The following is a 25,849-nucleotide window of genomic DNA, read 5'->3' on the forward strand; positions in this document are numbered from 1 at the left end:
AAACTCAGTGCAGTGCGACTGGATGTTTTCCCTTGTCGCACTGGTGCTCCCAGCAGGTCTGTCTGTCTGTGTATGTGTGCGTGTAGCGTATTTTTCCCTGTGGCCATGTGCTTTAAAAAATAATAATAATAATAATCTGCCTTTGATTGGCTATAATGCATGCATTTATGCAAAGACCAGCCCCGACCTGCCTCTGATTGGCTCTGATCATCACCCTGCCATTATTATTCGCTGAATGACGAGATAAACAACGAGCCTCAACTTTCCGAATTGAAACGATAAATAAGCACATCGTCTCATACTGGTTTCATAATACGTTTCCGAATGGACGTTTGGATTAAACAAAGTGTATGCAGTGATGCTTTCCCAGCGGAACACAAGCTGCTTAACGTTACACAGGTATGCTATACACGTTAATTAAGCTATGTACCGTTAGAACACAGCCCTTTAGCTAACGTTAAGATAGCAGGAGCCGTCTGCCAACAAAGCTGTTTCAACAAATGTATTCACAATATCATTCAAACGTTATCCAAGCCTCCCGTGACCAGTAAGTAGGTACGTCTACAACTCAACCGCAGCACTGTGCGCTATGTGCCTAAACTTTGCTAGTCAAGACTCTACAGTACGCTGGATTGAGGCGCGGACGGAAGTGGCCATTTTTCAAAATAAAATACCCGAAACAGTTAGTATAGGGAGGTGTAGTGGTTACTTCCTGGTCTATAGGGAGGTGTAGTGGTTGCATGATTGCTGTTTCCGGCCGGTCCACCATCTTGAAAACACAATGTATTTGCCCATTTCAAAATCGTCTCGTTTAAAACAAATAAAGCATCAACATTTGCATGGTGTACCTTTCTGTGCGTATTCATCCACAATATATAGCTCAACATGAAAATATTCGCAATTAATAAAAAAAATCGCTGAATTCATTTCAACCGAAAATTCTTAACAAATAATGTTAGTGATAGAAGGGAACTCATTTTGTGCAAAAATGGAAAGCTTTCCAAATGTTCATGAGGTAGAATTGTTACAATAGCCCATAATCCATTTTCCCAGAGAAATCCCTATACGGGTGGACCTTGCAGGCGGTCCAAAGTGACGTCGGACTACACCTCCCTATTTAGGAGCAAATTGTTTGCATGATTAAAAAAACGATGGTTCGAACATCCGTTCGGAAAAACCCTAGCGAATGTTCGAATCTCAAAAACAGGCTTGGGACAGCTCTAACTGGAGCTGAGCTGGATGTGTTAAAATAGACATAAAAAAGTGAAGGATTGGACTTTGCGCGCTAACTGTAATGTTATTTTTTACAATAATTTACATAACATCTTAAGAAATTACTAATGTGTATGGAAACTGACGAATGGTAAAGGTAACGCTTAAAGGAAAACTCCAACATTTTGGGAAATTAGCTTATTTAACATCTTCCCTGGAGTTAGACAAGAAGATGCATACCTTTTTTGTCTCTGTGCGTGCATTTAGCTTAGGGAACAGTCGCTCTGTTAGCGTAGCTTAGCTTCATCACTGGAAGTGGGGGAGGGTTTGAGCCTGACGTTCCCTACAGTGCCCTACAGTCACCAAATACAACTCTAAAACGTTCCTGTAAACATGTTGTGACCTATGTATTTACCACGTGGAGAAATTAAAAATAATTGAATTCGACAATTATGTTTTCTAAGCAGATATACACTGAACTATTTTTTGCCGAACGACTCCTCTCTGAGCGCAGTCAGTGATTTCTACGTGAAGCCGTGTTTGTTTACATTCTCATTCATTCAAAGGATCCGAACCGATTGAAGTTTATAGATACCATGACTTAAAATCCTCTTACCTTGACGATTAAAAGCCTCCCCAATTTAGAAAACAGTAATCCAATGGCTGGTATTGATATACTATTTACTACTGCACGCTAACGGAGCTAACCGGACACTCAAGCAGATAACGAGAGCAATGACTTCCTTTCTGGGGGGTTTCAAAATAAAAGAGCGACGTCTATAGCAGCGGAATACGTTTATTTTGTACATTATCTAACGTTAACACGAACCTAAACTAACTTTATTTTATTTATTTATTTATTTATTTATTTATTTATTGCAGCGGCAAAAGGCGCAGTGGACATTTTTGGGTGCACCTAAATTATGTGCTTGTGCACCTAAATGAAAAAGTTAGGCGCACTGGTGCAACCAATGTAAAAAATTTGTCTGGAGCCCTGGATACTGAAGGGGCTAAACCCTATTGTAATTGTTATTATTTTCTATTTTGCCACATGTAACTGCAATTTGGCATGTTGATGGACCAGTCATGAAAGTCATGTCTAGATTGAAAAATTAGAACAAACAGACTTGGGGAGCTAAGTCGCAACTTACCGGTATGTGTCCAGATCTCATGAACCATGTAGGATAGAGATGTGAAACCTATTACACTTTGTATTTCCTCCATGATGAACAATTTTGCCTCAAGGATCCATCAATTCCGCCTATAATTCTTTTCAGCCATTTTGAATTTCCTGGAGAGAACTTGTAACTCACCCACAGAAGTCTGGTCTCTCTTTCTGCGATCAACTTTAATGTAATCTAACCAGACCATGCAAACATGCATTTTGTGTGCCCTTTACACAATTCAAACTCAAAGTATGCAGGTAGAAAAGGTTCCCTGACACTATGCAAAAATCCATTATTCTATATCCCTATCATTTTCATCAGTCTTATGTGGAACACTGCGAACTCCTACACTTGTTGTCCGAAACTGTGCACATACGTGTACATTAGGCCAATGACCTGAATTCTCAAATATTTTTCAAATTGGTCAACGACGAGGGCCATGCTACACAGCCTAACGCACGAATCCCACCAGGCACGGGCATAAGCACGCGTGGGTTTCGTGCGAGAACAGCGCGCGCGTGGCCGTCCACACAGTCCAACTTCAGAGCGGGCAAAAGTGCACGGAGGAAGGCGCATTTACATTGGAACAGCTGTAAATGCCTAGTCTATATGCGAAGTCAGTCCCCGTTTGAAGATTCTTAAAAGATTTCCAGTTCCAGTGTTCTATTGTCCATTTTGCATGTATAACCAGTTATTATATAATTAATTAGAATGTTGGAATTCATTTTAGAATGACTGTACTCCTTAAAAAGTATAGTATGGTTTATTTGTATTGGGAAAAATAGACACTAGCTGGTTGAACAACATCTACCGTACTTTTCGGACTATAAGCCGCGGCTTTTCCCCCCATTTTTCGACCCTGCGGCTTATATAACTGTGCGGCTTATATGTGGACCAAACCCGAAAATTTTTAAATCGAAATATTGCTTTTTTTAGTATACTATTGCACTAAATGGTAACACTTGTTATGCAAATATGCAACTTGTTTGTTGAAATGTTAATAAATGGGAGCTTCCTCAAACAGCCATCTCTTTCCCGACAATCCCCTCTGTGCACGAACCCTTACATATGGTAATTAAACATTAAAACACCTGCGGCTTATAGTCCAGTGCGGCTTATATATGTACACATCATTCAATTTAGCTGCTGCGGCTTATAGTCAGGTGCGGCTTATAGTGCGAAAAGTACGGTATATGTGTGGTAATAATGCAGATATTTGAGTATTTCTGTGAAAATGCGCGTGGCGCACACCTCTGAATCCAACCAAAGCGATTTTATTCACTTCCCGCACGCTAGTCGCCCGGTGGGAACAGCGAAGCCTGTTAACATGGGAGCGAAAGTGAAACTCTGATCACCCTCGCGCCTGGTGGGATTCGTGCGTAATGTTGCCCAGGAGACTTCAGTAATCAGCTCTCTGGCACCACATGGACATGCCAGAATGAATCTCATTGTAGTTGATGGGCCAATGCATTCAAAATAAATAATTTCAGCTAATCTAGTCATCTTGTTACCAACCAGGAAATGCCCATGTGAAAAGCGTATTATAAATGTAATAATCGAATGATCTATGCACAGCAAATAGCTTGGTTAATAGAAGATTCATCTCCGTTTTTGTGTGACTACCTCTATGTTCGAAAATGTAGCCTAGTATGTATTTTTAGGACAATAGCCTAAATGTGATAGGAGGTTGAAAAGAAAAACATGCAGCTCACAAATGTATCTAAGGTAGCTATAACCAAGGAAACTATAAAAGAAGGAAGGGTCACGCATGAACGCACATTGGTGCCTAGTGTGCAAACTTTCAGTTCAGCAGACATTGAGTTGAATGGGATCACTATCTCCTTGTTTATGACCATTAATTTAAACAAGATTATTACCTCTTGTCACAATCATCAGCCATTTGTTGCATTGTTAACTAGCTAGTGTTTGTTATATTGGTTGATGTATATTTCCTCAGATAGCTTGTGTATTTTTTTATTTTAAGACAGGCTTCAATTGAAGTCTGGCACCAAGCACAGCTTAGAAGTTAGAACATATAGTTTCCTTGGCAATAACAAGTGATTGGTGGCCCAGGCATACTCTGTACCACTCATTAAAACTACTCCTTGTCCCTACTCCTTGTGGGATGTTCACATGATTCTCTATAAACTTGCTGTGAGGCATCTAGGGACCAACATCATCAAATGTAGTATTTACAGTTGATGGGCCAAACCGTCTGTCAGCCAGATCCAAACGACTTTTTAGATAAACGCATTCTTAATCGTTTGATGTGTTGTGAATGCTTTGTCCGATTTGCACCAAACTAGACAAATGTGTCCTGTGAGCGGCCTTGTGAGCATTTTATGGACCTGTAATTTACACAACGCAAGGATTCAAACTAATTTACTCTTAACTGTGCATAGTTTTGAGTTTTTGATGTGAGATTATGTGCAAAATAAATTGGCATTGGTTTTTGGTGGAGTGCCCCTTTAACCCCTTGGCAGAGGTCTGCACTCTACTGTGTAAATCTTTCTAATTATTTCTCAAATTGTCTTGCTATTTTTCAGAGAGGGAGCTATAGATCGACTGGTTGGGATCTACAAAGACGTTGTGCACAAAACTGGAGTAAGTATCATCTTTTATACTTTATATTAGGGCTGTCTTAAATACTTCGAAGCTTCGAAGCTTCGTTCGATGGCACAAGCTTCGAACATTAAAAAAAAAAATCCAATCATATCATTTTTTTTTATTTATTTTTTTTATACTTCGGTGTGTGTGCATGGGGCCATTGGGTGGGGCCGGGCAACAAATACACTGGAGGAAAGTAACCCAGCTCAGCACTGCCCAAATTATATCATCACTATTGCCTGTTTGAAGGATATCATCCTCAAACACATATACACCACCTACACGCCTATTCTCAGTCCTTGCCCCACAATGGTGGAATGAACTATCCACCCCAGTTAGGACAGCCAAATCCCGTCCACTCTTTCGCCGTCGACTAAAGACTCACTTCTTCAACCATTATCTGAAATAAAATAAAAAAAATCTAACCCTAACTAACCTTACTGTCATGCACTTGTCCTAATAAACTAACCTACACTGTAACACGATATTGTTACTCAGCTGATAGAGTTGTATCCTTCCTGATGACCTGTCGTACAGAACTTGTAAGTCGCTTTGGATAAAAGCGTCAGCTAAATGACTAAATGTAAATGCCTTGTAGAATTCCACACATAAGAAAGAAAGATACTGGGATGAATAAACAAAATAGGAAATAAAATGTAGAAATGCATGCAATACATAAATAAATATGAATCTCCATATATGAAATAGAACATTTAGATAAGGTGCTACTGAGATGTTTGGGTGAGTTCTTTGTTTTTTGTGGAAGTAGCCCTTCTTAAAAATGCATGAACATTCACTGATAATTGGTCTGTAGTGGAGTCTACAAGGTCTACATTGCCGGACCTTGTAGACTGACATAATTCTGTGCATACCGTAATTCCTCTAATAGTAACCCCGGCTTGTATTTGTTTCAACTGTAGCGGGTACCAGGCTTGTATTAGGAGGAGGCCTGTATAAGAGGGAGGCCTATATTTCAAATTTTCAAACGGATCATAATGAATAAATCAACATTTTGTGTCAGTTTGAACCCAGTAAAATGTACTGGGTTCATTTATTGAAACCAAGTACTGTATGAAATAGTAAACAGTGCAATTACAGGTGGTCACTGGTCATTTCAATGTTTTCAAAGTGAAATCAAGTAACTAGCTCAGTATGCAGCTCAGTATATTAGTAACCCGGCTTGTATTAGGAGGCCGGCTTATAATTGCTTAGCTCAAGAGCGCACCCGGCCATTAATAGAGACCCGGCTTGTATTTGAGACCCGGTTACTATTAGAGGAATTACGGTAGTTTAGTCTACACAGGCCATAATTCAAATAATCAAAATCTTACTTCATTCATCTTAAACATTCTTGATTTGGGGGATTGGTAGTTCCCATGAAATCTGAAGTTGTTCAAACGACAACAGCGATCCACCTTGAATTAAATCACACAGCCGTGTTGGCTGCGTCACAGTCACGAAAGGGGCTACTTAATTCATTAATCCAATCCACTTTATTTATAGAGCACATTTAAAAACAACAAAGTTTACCAAGTCCCACAACATAAGAGATAAAAAAAATATATATATATATATATATATATATATATATATATATATATATAAAAAAATATATATATATATTTAAATTCGAAGCTTCGAGTTAAAATCGAAGCTCGGCCCTACTTTATATATATATATATATATATATATATATATATATATATATTAGGGGTGTAACGGTACACAAAAACCACGGTTCGGTACGTACCTTCAATTTGCATGCACATTTTTTTTTATGCGCGTTTGTTAGTGGTTAACGTACCATTGTATTCGTTCGGTACACAGCCGTACTGAACCTTAGGTCCAGTACTGAAACGGTTCGGTACGTGTACCTTTACACCCCTAATATATTATATATATATACATTATGCACCAAATGTGTTTTTGAATTGTTTTCGCTGATTGTTTTGTGCATAGCCCTAATCTAGCATATGTATATCTCCTTATAGGGTTACGTCACAGAGAATGGCTTTGTCAACCTGGAACGTGTTGAACTTGTCTTGCAAGCAGTTGGCGTGGCTGAAGACAACATCTTCAGAAAACGCAAAGACGACGACGTAAGAAAAACAACTCTAGTTTTGACATATTTTCCTTGTCGCCATATGTGGCTTTTCTCGCTTCTTTCTCAACACCGTAGCTGTTAATCTGCAAAAAAAAACTTTACAGCAGTTTCAGTGGCAGTGACACTTTTTTTTATCATCTTCTCTTTCAGGAGGGCTTTAAGAGAAGAAATAAGGAGAAGAAGAAGAGAATGAAGGTGAGTAGAATATGCTGAACTATTATTGTATATATGCTGAACTATTATTGTATATGCAGTATTATTGTTGTAACTGGCCAGTTGAGTAGAATATGCAGTATTATTATTGTAACTGGCCAGTTGAGTAGACTATGCAGTTTATTGTAACTGTTACTGGACAGTTGAGTAGACTATGCAGTATTATTATTGTAACTGGACAGTTGAGTAGAATATGCAGTATTATTATTGTAACTGGACAGTTGAGTAGAATATGCAGTGGTCCCCCTTTCTTTTGTATGTTAACATTACCAATGGTGTGGTAGCAGGCCCAATCTGAAACAATATCACACAACAAGGTTGATTTAACATTTACATTTCAATAACAAGAAAGCAGAAATGAGTGATGTCTGAATTTTGTAAAAGTAACCATTTCAGGGGAAAGGGGACAAATTAATTGCATGAAATTAATTAATGAATTTAAATGATTGCAGTAATATGATCTCTAGCAGTGATTATTTTGAGTGTTTCTATATATATATATCGGATTTATATATTTAAGGTATAATGTTCAAACGGAGAAACTACCACCTAAAGAATGCTTATTATACTTAATCCATGTTAAGAGTGAATAACATGTAGGCTATAGGCAGTGAGGTGCAATGTAGTGCTTGCTCAACATGAATAAAGGTCAGCGGACAGCGCCTGATTCTGAAATGGCAAACGAGCAGTGTGGTATGAAATTAAAACACCAGTTCAGTAAGTCATTCAAACTTTATCTTTACTTGCATATGACTGACGGCACCACACATGTGAACATTAACAATGAAATTGTTATGCAAATTAAAACTGACGTCAAATCGGAGCAAAATCCGCTTCAAGAAGACGTGCTACATTAGGTATATAAGAATTACAACGTGACATTCATTAACACAACACGCAACACTAGACATGTTTTGCAAAACATTAAATATCTTTGCATCCGTTTGTGATAAAGACTACCGGTACCTTTATTGTATCGCAATCGGGAGATTGTCATCTCAATTTTAAGCGTATCTCTCCGTCGGCCACTGGCAGTGTGTGGAAGTAAAGCATAGAATCTTTTTTTTTTTTTTTTTATTAGTCTTTTTCCCCCTCCATTTTTCCTCCGATTTTCTCCCATCCCAATGTTAGTCGTATGCCAATTCCCAGTCCCTTCCGGGTCGCTGCGCTTTACCCCCCACAGTCAGATCATTTGGGAGAGTGGAGGCTACCACGTGCTTCCTCCGACACACGTCCAGCCAATCACCGCTTCTTTTCACCTGGCAGCGCGGATTCTCATTGAGAGGGCGTAGCGTGTGGGAGGACCACACTATCCCCCTCACGTCCAATCCGCGCTTAGCAGGCGCCCCGACCGAACTGTAGGAGTCGCTGTTTACAACGACCCGGACCCACCCCGCCAGTTTCTCCCACCCTCTGATACAGCCAATTGTATCAGTGCAGACGGCCAGCCAAGCTGGTGACAACCCCGGAGCTGTGAGCTGGATTCGAACAGGCGAATCAAGCTCACAGCTCCGGGGCTGGTGACGAACGCAATCTCCGCTCGACCACCTAACCGCCCTTATAAAGCATAGAATCTTAAAATATCTAGATTGGTTGTTTTCTCTAATCCGCTGTATCCATCTATTTATCATATCGTTGTCTGTCACTATAGCTATATCATAAATGCTAGAATGGTCACGTGGACTGGGAGAACTAAAAAATTCCTATGGTTTCTCAATAGTCCGCTTCCGCGCCACAGAATGGATAGACACGCATAATGTAGGATGGACCGATGGAGAGGTGCTTGTCTCTGGTTTTATAATAAAATGGCAAAAAGACAAAGGTATAATGTTCAGTGCAAACATTTATTATATATAATAATGGAAAGTAGAGAAAAATGTAGTTTATTATGCAGCTTGTTTATTTTTTATCCATTTTCTGCCTCTGCCACAAATGTGTGTATTGGTGAGAAATTCTATCTAGCTCTATAACTATACATTTATTAAATTACCCATTGTTTTTGGTTCTTTCCCGCCATATAATTGCTTGGGAAAAAATTGGCCCGAGGCCCAACTTAATTGCCGACCCCTGATCTATAGGGTGATTTGTTACCACAATATGGAAAACGTCAAACGGCAACATCCCTAATCTGATGTATGGTCGGCATCAGAACTGTTATTTTAATGAGTGGTTGGTTATATTGCTCTTTCCAACATGAGTAAGCTAGAAGCACTTGCACCTCTTTTCTAAATCAACCTATTTAATTCTGTGTATGAGCTCCAAATTCCTTTTTTCTCGTTCATTAGGCGGAGAAAGCCCACCTGACCGCTGGCCAGTTTGCCCCCCAGGCCCTTGGCGGGAGAGACAGACCCCAGCCTGTTCAGGGCGCACGGCATCAGGCTTTCGACATGAGGATGCAACACAACAGGGTACACTGGTTTGTCACTTAGCTTCAGTAAGAAACTAGTGCGCTCTATATGAATCGATTATAGTATCTTGTGTCCTTACTTTTCCAGGATGCAGCTCAGTCTCTGAAGGCCATGATGAAGAATGGTGGAAAGGTGTGTTCAGGGTGAAATGGAACATGAACTTTCATTGCACTATTTCCCTTGCATTGACCGGGAAAAATGCAGTGCTTTAAAAATGTAATAAAAAAAAATCCATTGATGCGGTGTGTGGCAAGATTTCTATTGAATGTATCTTGTTCAACCTTAAATACGTGAAGGAAATAATGGCCAGGCGAGTATTAGCACATGAATGAGAGGTAGACAAAAGATAGATGTGGAAACAGGATGGTGTTTTCTGCATACACTAGCTGAGTTTGTTTCCTTTTATTTATGTTCAGGTTCAACTCTTTCATACATGGAGAAGTGACCCTCACCCCCCGGCTCATATATATAGAGGGAGAGGGCGCGAGAGTTATAATTCTTCTGGTTTATTTTTGTGTCGTAGGAATAAGTGAACTTGTTATATTGTGACTCATCTCTTCACCTTGTTAAATTATTATAGAATTAGAACTCCATTGCAGGTTATGAACATATGAACTTGTTTTGATATATAATAATTAGGCGTGTCCGATATTATCGGCCTACCGATATTATCGGCATTAAAATGTGATATCGGAAAATATCGGTATCCGTTTTTAAAAATTTCGTTTTTTTACATTTCTATAACCTATTTACCCAGGCAAGCAAGTAAGAACCTTAATTACCTGAAATTATTCCATTTTTTGGGGGGGGAAACCTGCATACCGGTGTATCGGTTGATATCGGTATCGGAAATTAAGAGTTGGACAATATCGGTATATCGGTATCGGTAAAAAAGCCAATATCGAGCATCCCTAATAATAATTAACTTTTATTTTAAAGCATATTTTAAATGTCTTGTTGTTCAGCAAACTATAAATTGTAAAATGTCCCAGGGAGTTGGATTCTTTCCTCTTTTGATTTTCCTCTTGGTAATATGGGCCCTGTCCACTGTATTGTCCAGTCCTCTGCAGGGTCCAGTGACGGCCCGGATGGCAAAGGTGTGAAGCGGAAAACTGAGGACAGTGACAGCGAGCCTGATCCAGAAGACAACGTCAGGTAAATAACTGAATATTCTCGTCAACCTGCCAGTTGACCAGAAACCACCTTAGGGATGCACTCGTTTGTACCACTGCAGCACAGGCTTTCCGGTGCTTTTTGCAGCTTCCCCTTGCACTCAACAACTCCCACCACCACACTGCAAGTGATTAATATGGAAAGGAGGAATATTCTCATAAATTCCTCTGTGATGCGCTTGCCAAAGCTGTTAAATCCATTGGGCTAAATTGGTATTCATGGAGGCTTTCCTCTTACAAGTCTGCTCCCCCTGTGGGCCCAGTGTGGAGGATTGGCTAGACAGATGCTGCATGTCCTTGATTATGTGTGCAGAATTGCATCGCAAATCTAGGAGTAAGTCAAAACCATTAAACTACCAAGTTTCTCTGCTCCTCATTGTTGAGATAAATAGAATGGTGGCTTGAAAACCTGTTTTCTAACAAGCAATTTTATCACACATAAAAATCAAGCTTCAGATACTACTCTTGACAGTGAACTGGGCCCAACAGTAATAAATTGTGCTGTGTTCCAGGCTGTGGGAGGAGGGTTGGAAGCAGAGATACTACAAGACAAAGTTTGACGTGGCAGTTGATGATGAGGACTTCAAGCGCAAGGTTGTCAAGTCATATGTTGAGGGTCTCTGCTGGGTGCTGATGTACTACTACCAGGTAAGGCTGACATACTTGTGTATCACATGCAGTCTCACTCCTAGAGTAGCTTTTAAAGGGCTCAATGGTGTCCAAATACAAACTGATCACCTATACTGTGGTCCTGAAATTGGGTCATTTTCATGCACTGTAGTGTTAATATTGGGATCATAATATTCTTCTTATGCAGGTGGGGCTTAGCTGATTCAGCGGGGGGTTGTAAAACTCTTGTGTAAAAGAAAAGGAGAATTAGTGAGTGAGCTATATTAGTGAGTGAACCCATTTGTCAAAGGGTCCTGGCAAAGTCACCCATTTATTAAAATAAATAAAGTGTTATTGCTAACGGATGGCTACTGAGTTTATTCTAATCATGCACTTAATCACTATTTAGAGACTATTTATCTTAGGAGGTATTTGCATTTTCCTCATAAAACCATGGCTCGGGTGTCTTCTAGGGAAGGGTTTGGTACTACTGGGCTTTGATCCAAGTAACTCTCCCAATGACCTTGGCCAAATACCATTTATTTATGTCAAAGTGAGGATCTTCTGCAGAGGAATGACTACACATTTATGGATTTAATCTATTTAGATCGGTAACTACTGATGCATGGGTGGTAGTATCTGCATGTAAGAGCAATGTACAGGATTTTCTATTGATTACTGTGTTGATCGAAATTACAGGAAATATTTAAAAGTTGGTCCTGGATGTCGGGATTGGTTTGTTAAAAACCAATAGACTAATGTATTTGCAATGCCATTAACGCATACAGTATTAATATATTGTTCTAAAACATTCCTCTTCATCTTTAAATTCAAAAATTAACTGCCGGGCCTCTCCAGGAGAACCTTGACGTATTAGGCATGAGCTAAGGGATTTGTCAGAGGTAATTGTGAGCTCTTGTGTGTGCGGGCTTTGTGTTGACACCACATGCTCAGCAATAGAAAGCCGTCCCAAGGGGACGTTCTGAATGAATGAATTATCAGCCTCTCCATCGAAGGGGACGTGTCTAGTCTTTTCTGCCACACATTCACCGGTGTGCTGCCGCCATGCCAGAGTTATGAGCATGCACACCTTAACCAAATGCTTGGGGAAGGAGAACAGGTTTGCCCAAAGCCAAAACACGAAGCGGGATTCGCTCCTCCTCGTCACGTTAGCGCGCCGTGCTGTGATTTTATCGGCTAATTGGATGTAATTTTAAGACGTCTCTTGCCTTTTGTTCAACTTTAGACTTTCAATATGTGAATATTGTATGCTGTTATTTCAATACTGGAATCTTGAGTCCTTTCTCCCTTCATACCTTTCAGCATTGTGAAATATCCACATTATGATTTGAATGAATATGTTTAATGATGGATAGGTCTGCATTGAAATTAGATTCGCCAAGATGCATGTGAGGATTGTTGAATATATTAGAAGACCTCGTTTTCTAAGAGCTGTGTTTCATCCAGCTAGCATGTGAAGGTCATTCTTTAGTGTGACTTTGAAAGGGTAGGCTAATGCAGTTGGAATAGGATAAGTGTTCCAAAGGCTGGATTCACAGGATAAATATAATTGTTTGCTCCTACATGCAAAATTAAATTGACGTATATTTTGTAAATAGGGCTGCAGTATTTCCGATGAATCAAATCTCGTGGTGTAAAAAGCTCCATGAAGTATGCAATCTAAAGATGTTTAAATGTCAGCCACACAGCCAAGTCACTAAGATTGGATTGTGTTTTAAGCTTATTAGTGCAGTGGAACTGGGCCCATAAAGGGCAGATAAAGGCCAAAGAAAGTCTTTGTTTCCGCTTCCATCTGTTCCCTTGGCTTTTTTTTCTTTTTTTTGTTGTGTTTTGCATTGCCTTTTTTTCCATAAACAGTCACTTCAAAATACCATTTCAAGTTCTAGCGTTTTAGAGAGCCAATAATCAAATGAATTTGTTTGCACGGTATCTCAGAAGAGGTATATGTATAGGGAACTCATTAATCTTCCGTCTGCTGGTTTACAGGGTTGTGCCTCCTGGAAGTGGTATTTCCCATTCCACTATGCCCCATTTGCATCTGACTTCAAAGACATCAAAGGCTTGTTCACAGAGTTTGAAAAGGGGACCATGCCGGTAAGAATGGACTTGAGTCTCTCTCTCTCTCTCTCTCTCTCTCTCTCTCTCTCTCTCTGTGTCTGTCCCTGTCCCTAGCATCCTTTCTGCTGGTCAAGCCTGGCTCTAATTCTCTATGCACGTTTGTTTGCAGTTCAAGCCACTGGAGCAGCTGATGGGTGTCTTTCCTGCAGCCAGTGGAAACTTCCTGCCCACAACATGGCGTGAACTGATGTGCACTCCAGTAAGTTTCAATGTCAACTTAAGTTTCTTTTAGGATTTGGTCAATTTGAGCTTCCTTTTATGCAAGGGATTTCAGAATGCTTAAAGTGGTAATCCTTAACACATTGGGTGCCAATCACGGCTTTTTACGTTTCTGGGCCCCAACCGTTGAGTGCCAAAAACGTATAAATATGTTTTTGGATCGTTTGATCTTTTTACTTTGATCCCTGCTCTACACAGTTGCCCAGAGCGATCTGCATCATTTAGGCACGTCACGACAATTTTTAACTGCATTCTGATTGACAGGTGACAGTATTGTCCCGTGTCTGAACTGCATGGGGCTCTGGTCAGATAGCCAGATTCACTTTCAGTTTTTCCTCACGAGTGGCCACTCCTCCCGGGATAGAAATTCACAGTCCTCGCCTCTGGATTGCTTTGCATGAGCGTATTTCACCATCGAAATGTGTATAGACATATACACTGGTAATCGCGATGGTGATGCGATCACTTGGAATTATTCTTTTGTAATACCTTCTGGCTAAGGTAAGCTACATTCCATGTCTATTTTACCTAATCTGAAACGTGTTTTTCTAACATCACAGTTCTGTGTTTCAACAGACGAAAAGCATGCTCGGCAAACGCGATCATAGTTATGAGTTAAACGACCCCCCCCCCCTCGATGATTTTGTGATGGTATATTATACATATCATATACCGTACTTTTCGCACTATAATCCGCACCCGATTATAAGCCGCAGCAGCTAAATTGAATGATGTGTACATATATAAGCTGCACTGCACTATAAGCCGCATGTGTTTTAATGTTTAATTACCATATGTAAGGAGTGGAGCCTGCGGCTTAATTTGACTCAACACGGGAAACCTCACCCGGCCCGGACACGGAAAGGATTGACAGATTGATTGCTCTTTCTCGACTCTGTGGGTGGTGGTGCATGGCTGTTCTTATATTGAGCTTTAAGTTCCCACCTCTACAGAGTGACTCCCACCTCTACAGAGTGACTCCCATTGGGACACAATACTGTCAGACAAATAACAAGAATTAACTCATTTACAAGTTGTATTAAGTAAATAAGGGAACAGATAAATAACATTTCAATGCAGTAAAAAAAAGCTATTTCTATTTTCGGGTTTTGTCCACATATAAGCCGCACCGTTATATAAGCCGCTGGGTCGAAAAATGGGGGAAAAAGCTGCGGCTTATAGTCCGAAAAGTACGGTACCTTTGATTTGAGAGTATTCTGGGTTTCAGGGGATCAGCCAGAACGGTTTGGGCTTATTGCACATAACACGTTTTATCTCGCAATCGATGAAGAAATACTGTTATCTTGAAAATGCACAATGTTTAGTGTGTAATAAACTACAAACTACAGCATGTGGAAACAAACTATTATTCCCATGCTGGACTACAAGTAATGTTTGTCGAAATTGGCCACACTATGTCTCTACAGCTATAATACAGAACACAAACACAGCTTCGCAAACATAGTGCAGCGACCAAGGAAACTACTAGAAAGGCCGGCATTCTAAAGGTAAATTAACCAAACAGCGTTGCACAGAAAGTGTTAAGATCTTAATTTGTTTATTTTGGCGACATCTATTGGTTATAAGTGGTCATTGCTGTTGCAGTTTTGCACTGTATTGACTTGCGTTCCATCTTGAAAATGAATGCTAACTACGGAGTTAATCTTCTATTCCAGTGGTTCTCAAACTACGGGTCGCGAAGTGTTAAAAAAAAATATATATACGTTTAATGTTCTGGCAACATATTTTGGCTAAATATGCCTCGTTTTATAAATGTGTATAGATAACAGTGCTGTAATTACATTGTAATTACATTTTCTAATATACATCATCCAAGTTCAACAACGTGTTCTTTTATTTTGATATTCCTTAATTCCACCTTGAAATTATGCTATACATTAACTCATTCATCGCCATACGCTTTCCGTATCTCTGCCGCTTCAGGCCAGATTAAAATTGTCCTTTCTGCGGTGTTTCACGATGTTTGCAGAGTTGTGCTTGTTCTGTATTATAGCTGTAGAGACAATGGTGTGGCTCATTCGACACTATTTCTAGTCCAACATGGGGGAAAAAGAGTTTGTTTCTACACACTGTAGTTTGTAGTTTGTTACATGCTAAACATTGCGCATTTCCAAGATAATCCAGTCTTTTTCCATAGATCGTGAGATAAAACGTGATATGTGCAATAAGCCCGAATCGTTCTGGTTGATTCCCTGAAACCACAAATGCTCCCAAATCAAAGGTGTGTATATAATATGTACCTTCACAAAATCATCAAAGGGGGGGGGGGGTAGGTAGGTAGGTAGGTAGTCTTACCCCGAAAATCCGATTGTTAGAAAAAGCCTTGTTTATGACCGGTAAAGTAAGCCACTGTGATCGTTACATAAAACATGTTTCACGTTCTGTAAAATAGACATAGGGGGTCCTTACCTTAGCCAGAAGGTAATCCAAAAAGAATAATTCCAATGATCTCATCGGCGATCGCGATTACTCGTTTATATGTAATTACACATGTTTATGGGACACTATAGGTTGAGGCGATCAGATCTGCTAGCGATTGCTTTGGAAGAGCTCCCCCACAGAGCGAGCCTCGATGGTTCTGGTGCATTCATTGACTATCCTGTTGCCTTTCTATCAGTTAAAAAGATAGGCGATACTGCCACCTAGTGAGATTAGATCGGCATTGCAATTCCAACGTATGTAGCTGTGCCACAGTGATTCAGAGAGCTCCGGCCGAGTGTGTAGAGCGGGGATCAAAGGAAAAAGATCAAACGATCTAATAACGAGTATACTCGTTATTGGCGGTCAAGCGTTGGCGGCCAATAATGAGTATACTTGTGATTGGCGGCCAATGAGTTAAGTGTGGGGACCCCAAAGAAATTCCTAAATAAAATGGGGTCACGGTATGAAAAACTGAGAACCCCTGTTCTATTCATTCCAAACAAACTGCTGTTACTGCTGGTGATGTCGAACATATCACTTCCCGTGTGCCAGATGATTTCACCAGGAATGTCCTACCAGACACCAGTATTTTATATCAGCAAATGTAAACTGGTTATAGGTAGAATCACTTATGTTATGTTAGTGGGTGATGGAGATGGAGATGGGCAAAATAGACATTTATTTATATAAACATTTCTAGAAGTGTTGACGTACCTTCTTTGGTGATTCAGGAATCCGCAATCATTGACTTCTACCCTGATGACTTTGCCATTGATTTGAATGGCAAGAAGTATGCTTGGCAGGGTAAGTGACTATTTCATTCTGAGTAATTATTTTTCTTAAACTGAGAGCAACACTGCACCACAATATACATTTTGCAAAGCCTCAGGTGAATATAGTGTCAGTGTAACCACGCAATGCTGCGTCGATATTCGGGATTTTGGGATTCAATGTAAAAATTATGTCATCAGTCCAAGGGAAAACGATAAAAGAATATATATATTTCCATTGTATGTTGTTAGGGAATCTTGCAATCGGGTAAACCAGAAAAGTCCACACAGTATTGCCATTTCCAAGCTGTATTACTGACGTATAGCAACTTTGCTTATGTTTCTACAAAATGTACGTTTGAATGATGTTGCCTTTTAAAGGTCTCATTGTGAGAAACTCGCCTGGTGCAATGTGCACATGTATTTGGGTTTCTGATGCGCCTTTGACAGTTTGATCTGAATTTCGTTAGAAGGAACTAGGGCTGGGCGATATATAGAGTATACCCCCCCAGGGCTTTTTTTGCCCCCCTTAATTGATTTTCGGGGGCTTTTTTTATTTCGGGGGCACCAGATTTTAATGAAAATTAACAAAGATTATAAAACACTTTTTCTTACAGTCTTCGTCCCTATGTTTGATAACGTAATGTTAATGTCTCCATATATAGGGCTCTACGCTAACCTTTTCCCCAAGGAGCACATGTGCTCATTAAAAAAAAAAAAGGCAGACCAGTGGGAGGCATGGTCTAACAACGTTCGAGACAGGGGAGGGTAGAATTGGATAATACAAAATTGGGATGGGAGAAATTTTAAATGGCGAGAAAAAGTAGATAAAAAAAAATATAAATAAAAATTTAGGAGCACACAAAGAAATTTAGGAGCACAGTGAAAATTGTTCAAGTAACGGAGTTTATTAACAAACTATTTATTACATGCATATTATACTGTGCGTGTGCATACTAGGGATGGGCGTGAATAATCGTTACTTGTAGCTATGAGAAAAACCGAAGGGAAAAAAATCAAAATTATTAATTTTTATGAAAAAAAGTATACATTTTTTATTTAACATTTGTTCACATGTTTGTGTAATATTATAACTGTTTGTTGGTTTCCTTAAACATATACGTGAATGAACAAAAATAAGTAAAAAAAATCACAAAGATTACCCATGTGTTTTTTAAAAAAAAATTCCCCCCTTTTCGAGTAATACACGATCACTCGAGTATAGCATGCGATCAATCGATCTTGATTTTTCTTTAAAATGCCCATCCCTAGTGCATACTAAGGGATAAACATCTGTGCAAAGTGTCGGGGGCTTTTCTTGCCCCCCTTAACTGATTTTCGAGGCCATTTGGTCAATTTCCAAGGGCATTTTGCCCCAAGCCCCCCTTAATTTCGAACCCTGATACTCGATGTATCACGGCTTGTTCTACATGAGATGTAGTAAATTAGTATATTGTGAACATCGAGTATATGTTGTCGCGGCTGATGAGACTTAGCTTTAGCGCAGAGCTGTCCTCATTTCATTATAGACACATGACCAGCGCGGACCTTAAATGACATGCAATTGTAATTTCATTACACAGACAGACCTATGACTCAAGCAATGGGCTAATGTTAGCTGCTAACCAAGTTATCCATGATGACTAGGCTAAGCTACCTAGCGTTAGCTGCTAACCCTGGAAAACGCTCAAAGCGGACTCCACAACACTAGTTCCATTCGCGAGGAAAGTGGGTGGGTTATATTGACGACGCTTGACAACAGAAGTTTAAACATAACTTCATATTTATTGGTTATTCGTTTCTTTATATCATCCAGTTTCCATCTCCGTGTGTTCAACTCTTCCTGTTTACATTTGAGTGTGACATCACCTACGGCAGCTTAGACGATAAACGCAAACCTAGAACAAAACCCGGGGGGCGGGGGGGCTGGCTCTCTTGCGCGTTCTCGCCCTCTCTCTCTCGCTCTACATTCAATGATTTAAAGTAGCTAAACGTTACAGTATAAATACTAACTGGATAGTTGATGATATAAACATTTAATTTCATTAAGTCTGCTATAAGCCATTATCCCTTTGTGTGATTATTTTCTCACAGTGGTGTGTGTGTGTATATATATATATATATATATATATATATATATATATTAGGGGTGGGACGGTTCACAAAACCCACGGTTCGGTACGTACCTCGGTTTTGTGGTCATGGTTTTCGGTTCGGTTCGATATATTGTTTTTTATAATAAAAAAAAAGACAATCTACTCCAAAAATACCAGAATCGGCATAAAATATATATAGCCTAAAAATAATCCAACTTCAGTTATTCTCAAGGACGTAGTCATGCAAAAACTGAAAGAATGAGGCAGTTTGACATCAGGCACATCATTTTACCACGAGGAGGAAGTGTTTACAGCCTTAAATAATGTTTGGCACACAAAGACCGAACTGACAGCATACATCAAACTAACACACACACTGTACTGTTTAAAAACAACACTGCTCTGTTCATTCTATTTTTTAAATACGTACATTATCTGTCTACATTTATTTAGACTAACATTATTTAAATATTGAGTGCAACTGTGGTGGATTACATAATTCGGTGAGTTGGAACTATCTATGGGTTGGCGCGGGTCCCCATGGACATTTTAGCGTGTGGGACCATCAGCTTAGGAGGAGTTCATAACGTCAACAAGCAGCACGAAAGCAGCAATAGTCCCGGTTGGAGTTAGTAAAACACAGTTGTATGTTAGCCTTCTTGGATGTTGAATAAACGCCTATCATTGTCTTTAAACACCCCGCCTCTCAGACTCTCATTTCCTCCTCTGCTAGCTAGTACTAGCTACGGTAACATTTCGTTGACTGTATTAGCTGGGGCTAGCGGGGCTACCATAGTTAAAACGTGCGTTGTGTTGTACAAACTGCTAACGCTATGGCAAGATGTGTGTAGGCCTATGTAATGTTAATGGCTGTTTTTAAAGTCGTAATGAAGATTGATTAAAAATGGCAAGCACAATATAACACAAACTGACTAGCACCTGGCTGCAGTGCTGCTGCTGCTGCCTGCAGCCAGCGCTCACCTCTCCCGGCTCCGTGCCAAATGAAGTTTCTTTTTTTATTTGCGCATCCCCGGAACCGTACAATACACGGATGCCCCGAACGGTACACGGTTCGGTTGCGTACCGTCCCACCCCTAATATATATATATACATATATATATGTGTGTTTGGCTAAAGTGGATAGAAAACACGGTACTGTGCAAAAGTCTTAGGCACCCAAGAGTGTGTCAGTAGACTACTCTTAGTACATTTTCATTTAATTATTTTTTAAAGCATCTTCATGGTTTAATAATGCAAACATATGTTGCAGGGACTTATTATAATCATCATATTGGCGTGACTGTATGCATCAAAGGGTTAAATCAAGCATTTAAGTGCTTTAGAGGAAATGTCAAAATATTGCGATATGGGGCGGCTAGGTGGTGTAGTGGGCAAGGCGCTCGCCATCAACGCTGGAGACGCTGGGTTTGAATCCAGCTCTCGGCGTTGCTATCGGCTTGGCTGGTCGTTCATACTAACACAATTGGCAGTGTTAGGGGTGGGAAAGCTGATGGGTGGGTCCTGGGCGTTGTGGACAGCGACCCCTACAGTTCGGTCGGGGCGCCTGCACAGCGAGGGTAGGATCTGGAGGGAGGTAGTGTGACCTTCCACACGTTACACTCTCCCGGTGAGAATCTGCGCTGCCGGCTGGCTGCACATGCGTCGGAGGAAAGCAGTAGGGGGGTGCGCAACAACCAGGAAGGGGGTTGGGAATTGGCATAACGACTAACAATGGGATGGGAGAAAAATTGGAAAAAGGAGGGGGGGGAAAGATAATAAAAAAAATATATATATATATATATTGCGATATGCATCGTGATATGGCCAAAAAATATTGCGACATCATTTAGAGGCCATATCGCCCAGCCCTAGAAGGAACAACATTGCTAGATGTATGGTAATTGTTGTATTTGTGCGACGAAAGTGGCTCGCTTGATGTAGACTGTTACATTACAGCTTTTTGAGAACAGGAATGAAACGGGTATAGAGGCTGCTAGAATGCATAGTGTTTTTTCTTTCGTTTTTTCAGCAAGAGAATTCAAAGACATGTTTGTAGGACCTGAAAGACCTACCGTATTTAACTTGTTGCAAAGGACTTTTCGGAGAATACAGATTAGGGATGGGAATTTTAAGGCATATCAATATTCGATTATTTTATTGTGTATAATTAGTATGTGTAAAACTAATTTGCCAATTATGATTTTTCAACGTTAATTTGTGCATGCATGTATCTCTTTCCCTTGGTGCACTCCTTTAGACCGTTAGCACTGGCACACGTCAAAACGCTGTCTGCTACAGTACAATCAGTCACTAGTTACGAACATTGGCCACAACTACAAACGTAGCTGGCAAGTTAACAAATCTCTACATATTTTATTAGATTGCAAGGTAAAGTAAACCTACCATTGTGGCTTTTCGGCTGAAACCTCTCCAGAAGCTCATAGAGGGGGAAAAGAAACTCGCCATATAACTAATAGCTGCCTGGCTAACGTACTCTACAGAAATGTGTTGGCTACATTGTCTTCACTAGGGATGCTCCGATATTGATATTGGATATCGGCCCCGATATGACTAAAATAGCTAGATCGGGTATCTGAGACTATTTATGAAAAAAAAAAAATTGTAATTTTAATAATAAATAACAATTCAATACATTTATATCTGTTAATTTGTTACATTTTGTTTCACTAACTTAGAAAAGTAATGTTTAAGTCGAGCCTGATGTTGCCTTGCACAAAATAATGATCTCAGTCTCTTCCACACAGTGAGGCATAGTTTATTAATTGAACAATGGGTATCTGGTCGGTACTTGGTACCAAAACCCAGTTATCGCTATCGCGACTGAAAAAGTCAGATTGGTGCATCCCTAGTTTTCACCGCTCCAGGAACTCGTATAGAACAAGAATGTCGCCTGCCCTACATTAACATGTAGCCTGTCGAATCACTGTAGAAGACCTCTTATCAATGTATTCTGTCTTTCATATGAAGGCGTGGCGTTGTTGCCCTTCGTGGATGAGCGCAGGCTGAGGGCTGCTCTGGCTGATGTGTATCCTAACCTCAGCACTGAGGAACGTAAGTAGTGCTTTTCTGCTTGTCTCTTGTCGTCACCCGAGCTGCAAAGTACGGTAATCATTTTCAACTAAAGGTTATTTTATTTTTAACATGGGTCCTGGAACACCTGTAAAGTCATGGAAGATCTTGATAGTGTTGCTGTTGCACCTTACATTGTCCATGATTGGTGGGTTAAAATAGTTATAAAAAAAATAATTAATTATGTTTGCAAACTTCTGACAAGTGAGTTTTTCTGGATTGGTTTAAATGTAGTTGGTCTGATATTTAACTACATAATACAGCTGCCGTTTTATTTTATTTCATTTCAGTGAGAAGGAACAGCCTGGGAAGTGACGTGCTGTTTGTAGGGAAGTCCCACCCTCTCTGTGACTTCATCCAGGAGCTCTACCGGTCAGAATCTCACGAGGTACAATATGTATACCTGCACAATCCATACTGACGTAGTTCTGTACACCTCTTCATCTCTATGTATCTCCACCATCCATAATGACGTAGCTCTGTACACCTGGCTTCATCTCTCTACCTGCACCATCCATACTGACGTAGCTCTGTACACCTCGCCTCATCTCTACGTTTCCCTCCCTCAGAGCACAGAGTTCCCTGCAGAACTCTGCCATGGACTCCAAGGTATATTCAATCTTGATGACAACCCTATTCTACCGGATAAGTAAGGAACATCTTGATCATCATTTTCTTTGTACATTTTCCTATTGACTATTTTTTTTCTTCTTTCAAATGCATATTAGCGCCACAAATGTGGTGACCCTATATTTGCTGCTTAATTGATTATTTTATTTAATCCTAGGCCAGTGCCGTCTCCTATCCCAATGCTCCGTGACATTGCACAGAACACCGCAATAGGGTAAGGATGATATTTCGCCCATAACACTGTTTTACAGAGCAGGCTAAAAAGGCACAGTGTACTAGCTGTGGAAATGAACTCTTAGCAGGTTCTTAACCTCTTCAGCCCGAATTTTTTCAAATGTAAGTAAAGTAAAGACCCTATCCCTGTCAAAACAGCAGTCATAGTGTATATTTTCAGCAATACGTTTGTTTACCAATACTGTAGGTTAACCTCTTAACTCACTGGAGGCCAAACCCGAGATAGTCCGGGTTAACTCTCCATGCTCTGGGCGCCAAACCCAAGAAATCTCAGGTTTTAATCCATATTTCTTTTATTAGCGATATCTATTAATTTTTCATCCATCCAGCCTGACGTTATCATTGGGAATGGGTCCGAGCTCGCAAAGGGCAAATACCGTCGCCTATCGTCTCCCGGATGGTATTGCACTGTATTAGAAATGGTGTCGTTTTTTTCCGGGGCCGATCTCTGAGCCGTGCGTGCAGGGTTTAAATACTCAGACGAGGCAGGCCTTTACAACGATGGCATGGAACACTAACCCCGCCCGCCCGTTCATGTGTAACGCTTGGTAATGTCGGGGACAGGATCGCTGTGGATAACTGGAATGGCGATCATATAATTGGATTCTTTTTTTGCATTGCATCAGAGACCAGGTAAGGACTCTATAAATAAAATCTTGCGTTGATCTGATATTTCTTTCTACCGCGATCGAAGCTGTGTGTGTGCAGGAGGTGGGGGGGAGCGCCGTGCTACGAGGGCCATTTCATGTATGCACGAGGAAGGATAATGATGATCTAGCGTTGATTTCAGGAATATTCGATAATCAGGCGAAAAATTATGTATTCCACTAAAACGCTATTATCGTGTCTTTTCCTGGGATTACTAAGAATCACAAACTATACTCATTCAAAACGGAAATGTACGGATGAAAAAACAGAAATGTACGGATGAAAAAACAATCTGTTGTGCATGTTGACTGGAAGCAACTCACTGACAATCGACAGGTGTATTAGAGCCATAGCTATAATATAAGATATATTTTAAGCACTCGCAAATCTTGCAGTCTACCCATTGATTAAAGCGATGGCGTTCTAGTGCCCCCTGGCTCATTAAGCGATGGCGCTGAATGAGTTAATTGTGTGTATTGAGCTGTACTGTACCCATTCTGCTTAATTAAAATGTGCAATCAATCAATAGGCATTCAATGTTTTGAACTCCTGGGCCCTGCATATAAAGAAAATGTATAACCACATTACAAAAGTCTACTTTCATCCCTGCAATTTTTTTTTAATGACACATCCCTAGTTCCAAGTCGGGTATGTGAAACAAGATTCTATTTACAGACCTCAATGATGGACTACAGAAACATTTATTTGTGGTCCCGCACATGCGCTTTCTTGTACTGTAGTTAAGCATTACATCACGCGCAGGAGTGGTTTGTGACCAATAAACCATGCCTAGGGGTGGTCGTTAGGCCCGAGGCGCAGCCGAGGGTCGTTAGACCCCCCTAGGCATGGTTTATTGGTCACAAATCACGACTACAAGTGGTGTAAAGCTTTTATACAACTGCCAGATTCATCCAACCTTATTTCTATACAATAAACACACATTAATCGAAGATTTATTGAAAACCATCCGCCAGAAAAAGTAGTTCCCACAACTACAAAAAAGACAAGTTGCCTCCATGTGGAAGCAGCTTGAAGTGCATCCAACCAAACTAACACATCCAACTGTGTATTATTGGAATGATTGAGAGAAGTTGCCTCATGTGGAAGCAGCTTGAAGTGCATCCAACCAACTAACACATCCAACTGTGTATTATTGGAATGATTGATTGAAAATTTTATTACCAGATGCAGAATGGGTACAATACAGTACGGCTCAATACACACAATTGTTAAGGGAATGCAGACCTACTTTCCATAGAACTTCATTCTTAGATGCTTCTATATAAAGTAGGTAAAACAAATTAAAACGTTTTCTTTGCCCTATAGGAAAAAAACGTTTTCTTCGCCCTATTTTTTTATTTATTTCTTTTAGCCTAAACTTAACCAGTTGGAAACCAGGGGTACAGTAATAAAATTAGCAATCAACCAATCAATCAATTCAATAGACCATGCTCACTTAAAACAGCGCTGCTTCTCTCAGTCTGACTCCCCCGCTGTTGCAGACAGGAGTGTGTGTGTGTGTGTGCGTGTGTGTGTGTCACAGTGTGTGTGTTTGTGGGTACGCCAGCGTCGGACAGTGTGAGAGAGAACGCTGCAGTCAGTAGAAAGTAGGAAGGAAGAAATTTAAATCAATTAATCAATCAATCAATCCGCGATTTTTCTTTTGTTCTAGATTGACTCAAGACCCATCAATTACATCATCCAACATTGTTTAAAGGACTAACACATTCCCCTTGACAGAATCGCTTCATATTTAGTCGTTATGGTGCTTTCAACATAACCATTTGTTGTCCGCGATCTTGTTTTCTCCCGGAGTGAGCCGGGGAGTGATATGTGATTCGGTTGTGGGCGGGTCCTGAGCCCAGGACCGTGGATTGTTGCCAATAAAGACGTGTAAATGGCCAATCAGAATCGAGAAATTTGCATGCCGTTGTATAATAGTTCATAAACAGTGCTCCACTGCAACCAGTCAAGTGTGGAATGGTTATCAGATATTCATATGTCAAGACGAGGACTGAACCGAATGCTTTGAACTTCCAATTGGTGCGAAAATTAAGATTTGAATACTTTTTTACCAAATAGCCTTCAGC

The 25,849-nt window shown here is 40.2% G+C and overlaps 1 protein-coding gene across 2 annotated transcripts in view; it reads left to right on the top strand.

Moving 5' to 3' along the window:
* Positions 1–25,849, top strand: part of xrn2 (5'-3' exoribonuclease 2) — a 66,532-nt gene that overhangs the window by 31,085 nt on the left and 9,598 nt on the right. The window contains exons 12-25 of one of the 2 annotated variants that reach the window (XM_084314658.1): positions 4,925–4,982; positions 6,977–7,084; positions 7,240–7,284; positions 9,588–9,710; positions 9,798–9,842; positions 10,771–10,865; positions 11,395–11,530; positions 13,499–13,606; positions 13,740–13,829; positions 17,023–17,095; positions 22,146–22,229; positions 22,538–22,635; positions 22,817–22,896; positions 23,035–23,091. In XM_084314658.1, the coding sequence (XP_084170784.1) occupies positions 4,925–4,982; positions 6,977–7,084; positions 7,240–7,284; positions 9,588–9,710; positions 9,798–9,842; positions 10,771–10,865; positions 11,395–11,530; positions 13,499–13,606; positions 13,740–13,829; positions 17,023–17,095; positions 22,146–22,229; positions 22,538–22,635; positions 22,817–22,896; positions 23,035–23,091 (1,200 nt within the window). The remainder of the gene's footprint in view (positions 1–4,924; positions 4,983–6,976; positions 7,085–7,239; positions 7,285–9,587; positions 9,711–9,797; positions 9,843–10,770; positions 10,866–11,394; positions 11,531–13,498; positions 13,607–13,739; positions 13,830–17,022; positions 17,096–22,145; positions 22,230–22,537; positions 22,636–22,816; positions 22,897–23,034; positions 23,092–25,849) is intronic. The other variant, XM_084314659.1, reaches the window with a different exon arrangement.

The sequence above is a fragment of the Notolepis coatsorum genome (genome assembly GCF_963971535.1).
Source record: "Notolepis coatsorum genome assembly, chromosome: 5".
Classification (NCBI taxonomy): domain Eukaryota; kingdom Metazoa; phylum Chordata; class Actinopteri; order Aulopiformes; family Paralepididae; genus Notolepis; species Notolepis coatsorum.